This window comes from Macrobrachium rosenbergii, chromosome 42, assembly GCF_040412425.1.
Source record: "Macrobrachium rosenbergii isolate ZJJX-2024 chromosome 42, ASM4041242v1, whole genome shotgun sequence".
NCBI lineage: Eukaryota > Metazoa > Arthropoda > Malacostraca > Decapoda > Palaemonidae > Macrobrachium > Macrobrachium rosenbergii.
This window is the reverse complement of record NC_089782.1, coordinates 31216736-31221735: the sequence shown is the minus strand read 5'-3', so window position 1 is coordinate 31221735 and position 5000 is coordinate 31216736. Positions and strand designations below refer to the sequence as shown.

Here is a 5000-nt window from a genome sequence, read left to right as displayed (position 1 = left end):
GAGACCAGCGAGAGATTTTCGGTGGTCTTGATTATTTGCAGTAGCGGCTGTACAGTAAACTCGATTGCGTGAAGAAACTTCTGCGCATTAATTTATTTGCAGTTCAAAGAGCCTCTCTTTTATGTGAATTTAAAGCTATCATCTTCTTCACTTAGAAATTTTATTACTTTTTGCTTGATGCATTATCATTGAAGTTAATAATTTCATTCATCTAGTAATTTTATTAAAATGTTAAAGACATTCAGAGCTTGAATAAGTGATTTTGATAAAACAAAATTGTAAACTCATTATTAATAAAAACATGTAGTCTATAAAATTCAGTTACTTGCAAGATATAATTTTGTTCCTATCTCATATATATTGCTGCCGTGGTGGCGCAGTGATAAGGTTCTCGCCTACCAGTCGAGAGGGCCGGGGTTCAAATCCCACCTGCTCACTGGTGGTTGGGGATGGCACCTTTGCATAAACCCAGTAGCCCGCCAACCTAGCAGTCTGGAAACTTGAGATGGTCAGTAAGAAAATAGGTACCAGCCCTCTGGCTGGGAGCCTACCAGTCGAGAGGACTGGGGTTCAAATCCCACCTGCTCACTGGTGGCTTGGGGATGGCACCTTTGCATAAACCCGGTAGCCTGCCACCCTAGCGGTCTGAAGACTTGAGATGGTCAGTAAGAAAATAGGTACCAGCCCTTGGGCTGGGAGGTTACCAGTCAAGAGGACTGGTTTCAGATCCTGCCTGCTCACTGGTGGCTTGGGGATGGCGCCATTGCATAAACCCGGTAGCCCGCCGACCTAGCTGTCTGAAGACTCGAGATGGTCAGTAAGAAAATAGGTACCAGCCCTCGGGCTGGGTGGTTAAACAGTGGGCCTAGCGACACACTGGCCACGTGTCATAGGCAACAGGACTTCTCTCCCACTGGCTGTCGGCCTAAGAAACCGGAGATCAGTGCTGGCCCTATGAGCCTTGTGAGGCCCAGGAGGACTTTAACTTAACTCATATATATTTTCTTGCTGTTTTGAAAGATATTATAACTACCGTTTGCAAGTTAGAATATTTGGATTAATAATGAGAAATATACATTTTTGAGTAATTTATTTTGGTGAAACAGAATATAATTATTAAGAAACATGAAGTCTGGATAGTTCAGTTACTTGAGGGAAATAATATTGTTCCTACCACACACATATTGCTTGCTATTTCGAAAGATATTGTAACACTACCATTTGCAAGCTAGAGCATTTGGATTAACAATGAGAAATATACATTTCTGAGTCATTTATTTGAATAAAACAGAATATAAACAAATTATCAATAAACATGGAGTCTGTTTAGTTAAATTACATGAATGAAATAACATTGTTCCTACTGTTTTGGAAGGTAAATCATAATTAATTCCAAAGCAGAACACATAGATTAATAATGAGTAATATACATTATGCTGTGCCTTCCATTTTAATATACTAACCTAAGGATGTATCTTTGTAATATTACTTGACAACTTCCAATCATGGAAAGTGGTTTGCTTGCTACATGTGATTGGACTTGACTGAGGCAAAACAGATACTTTCTGGAGATGCTCTCTGCTTCATCTGCTTTCTTTTTTTTATGCTTTCTATTGTGAAAGTTTTTTTAATATTTTAGGTATAATTGAGTGTCTTCCACTGACACTTATAATCATGTAAATCGTTCATGTGTTTTAAAATTTGAACATTGAAAGAATATTCTCACAAAAACTAGATCTTTTTCTTCGACATTATTATTATTATTATTATTATTATTATTATTATTATTATTATTATTATTATTATTATTATTATTATTATTATTATTATTATTAATTCCTAGTCTGTTAAAACTGAATATACTATGAGAACGTTTATCACTGTCAAAATAGCGTGACATATAAAGCATAATAAGGTGTTAAAATCTAAACATTAACAAGATAAACAACCATTAAAAAAAACTTTTTCAAAATTTTATCACTGTCAAAGGCACACCCAATCGTTAAAATATAAAATTTGATTAAACACTCATTATAAAAAAATTAATTTTATCACTGTCAAAGGCACATCCATTTATTAAAATATAAAATTTGATTAAACACTCATTATATAAAATTTTAAATTTTACCACTGTCAAAGGCACATCCATTCATTAAAATATAAAATTTGATTAAACACTCATTATAAAAGAATTTAAATTTTATCACTGTCAAAGGCACATTCATTAATTAAAATATAAAATTTGATTAAACACTCATTATAAAAAAATTTTAATTTTATCACTGTCAAAGGCACATTCCATTCATTAAAATATAAAATTTGATTAAACACTCATTATAAAAAAATTTTAAATTTCATCACTGTCAAAGCACATTCATTCATTAAAATATAAAATTTGATTAAACACTCACTATAAAAATTTTTTTTATTTTATCGCTGTCAAAGGCACATTCATTCATTAAAATATAAAATTTTATTAAACACTCATTATAAAAATTTTTTTTTATTTTATCACTGTCAAAGGCACATTCATTCATTAAAATATAAAATTTGATTAAACACTCATTATAAAAAAAATTTTTTAATTTTATCACTGTCAAAACACATTCATTCATTAAAATATAAAATTTGATTAAACACTCATTATAAAAAAATTTAAATTTTATCGCTGTCAAAGGCACATTCATTCATTAAAATATAAAATTTGATTAAACACTCATTATAAAAAAAATTCAAACTTTATCACTGTCAAAGGCACATCCATTCATTAAAGTATAAAATTTGATTAAACACTCATTATAAAAAAATTTTAATTTTATCACTGTCAAAACACATTCATTCATTAAAATATAAAATTTGATTAAACACTCATTATAAAAAATTTTTTTTTATTTTATCACTGTCAAAGGCACATTCATTCATTAAAATATAAAATTTGATTAAACACTCATTATAAAAAAAATTCAAACTTTATCACTGACAAAGGCACATCCATTCATTAAAGTATAAAATTTGATTAAAACACACCATTAAATTTTTTTCATTACAAAATACTATACAAACAAACCAGTCAATAGGTAAAAAAAAAAAAATAAATTAAAAATTGCACCTGAGTCCAGGGTTGGGTGATGGCAACACGCGCCTGATATTAATATGCGTGGAAAAGCCAAGTTGGGATCCAACCCACAACAACAATATCGAAACAGGGGAATCCCGCAACGCATTCTGATTGGCTGCTGTGATCCAGCCGTGATCCAATGAGCTTGCGGGAACACCGCTTGTCCGTGACGCTGGGTAAACATTTGTTTTCTTTTGCGTGCTGCGAATAACAGGGAGAGTCAAAAAGAACTATTTTTTTAGTCACATTGCTGACTATTTTTTTAGTCACATTGGTAAAATTTCTGTTAGATTAGGAAAGTGGAAGGTAAATATAGCTGTTGATGTCAAGTTTAATCGGTTGTCTTAGTAAAATGACAGGTAAACACTGCTGTTTTTAGTTTTCTGTAAAAGAAAACTGTTGAGATGGCTTTGTTTGTCCGTCCGCACTTTTTACCGTCCGCAGTTTCTCTGTCCGCCCTCAGATCTTAAATACTACTGAGGCTAGAGGGCTGCAATTTGGTATGTTTGACGATTGGAGGGTGGATGATCAACATAGCGACTTGCAGCCCTCTAGCCTCAGTAGTTTTCAAGATCTGAGGGCGGACAGAATAAAGTGCGGAAAACTAAAAAGAAAAAGAAAAACACTAAAAGGTAGTAGGAATTTGTTTTCCGTAGCTATCGCATCTAAAAGAATCGCTTGTCAAAATCGGATACAAATTCAGTGTGACAAACATGTTTCAAGCAATTAGTCGAACATCCAAAAACATTAGCCCCATCAGACGGCAGCAATGTACGACATTCCCCGACGGCCTACCTAACTTCCTTTAGCCAATTATTCCAGATAATTATCCATCACCTTTGGGAACTCGCTCCGGTACATCAATTCTATACCGGATTCCCTTATGCAAGCTGCTCTTATGATAACGTGATTTGTAAGTCCCGCGGGATATATTGAGATGGAAACGCATTATGGAGTGAATCTGTGAAAGCCTTCGCGAGATTATCTTCGTGTGATGTCTACTCGACATATTTGTGTTGTGCAAATTGAACTCAAAAGTTTCAAGCGAAGGCGCAAGGCATTGCTACCCTAAAGCAATTCTCCTTGCGTTTTACTTACATTTTTATCTATTTATTAATTAATTTGTTAAATTATTTTATTTTCTGATAACTGTTTTTTCTTCTCTGCATTTCCCATTACCTTCTGTTACTTCTTTCTAATGAACTACATACTGTTCTTTGGAAGCTTACATTTCTCCTTGCATTTTACTTACGTTTTTATCTATTTATTTAATTTAAATAATTTTTTCTTATCTACTAAGTGTTCTCTTCTTTCTGTAATAACATGTTACCTTCTGTTACTTCTTCCTAATGAACACCAAAATATTCTTTGGAAGCTTGAATTTTAAGTCAGTGACCCCTGTGGTGGACTTGTTCCTTATGAAAAGGGTTCATATCCTGAAAAATAATAAACAATGTAAGTTACTTTTGATCCAGATAGTACTGTTATTAATTAGATCAGTTTTCAAAAATCCTAAAGTTAGTAGAAAGCTGTTTCGTATGAAGATTATTACTATTATTCAAAAGATGAACCTTATTTATATGGAACAAGCTCACATCAAATATTTTAAATTGTCTCACAGAGCAGATTTTGATTTTCCATTAACAGGTATTATATACTTTTTTTAAACTTGATTTTAATGCCCACAGACGTCTGTGACTGGCGGAAACTCCTGTTGCTCACTACCAATCAGAGGATACAGTTCAAATGCACTGGCCAGTCAGAAGCGATCCAGAATCTTCAGTGATATCAACTGTGGAAATCTACCGTCAGCTCCAAAGAAACACACAATAGAAGTGTTATCTAATAACGTGAGTTCATCTCATTTCATCTTGCCAGTCAT

At 32.9% G+C, this 5000-nt stretch overlaps 1 protein-coding gene across 2 annotated transcripts in view; it reads left to right on the top strand.

Annotated features, from left to right (window-relative positions):
• Positions 1-5000, top strand: part of LOC136828153 (uncharacterized) — a 384459-nt gene that overhangs the window by 356933 nt on the left and 22526 nt on the right. For both annotated transcript variants that reach the window (XM_067085971.1, XM_067085972.1), the window contains one exon: positions 4807-4968. In XM_067085971.1, the coding sequence (XP_066942072.1) occupies positions 4807-4904 (98 nt within the window). In that variant the 3' untranslated portion in view covers positions 4905-4968. The remainder of the gene's footprint in view (positions 1-4806; positions 4969-5000) is intronic.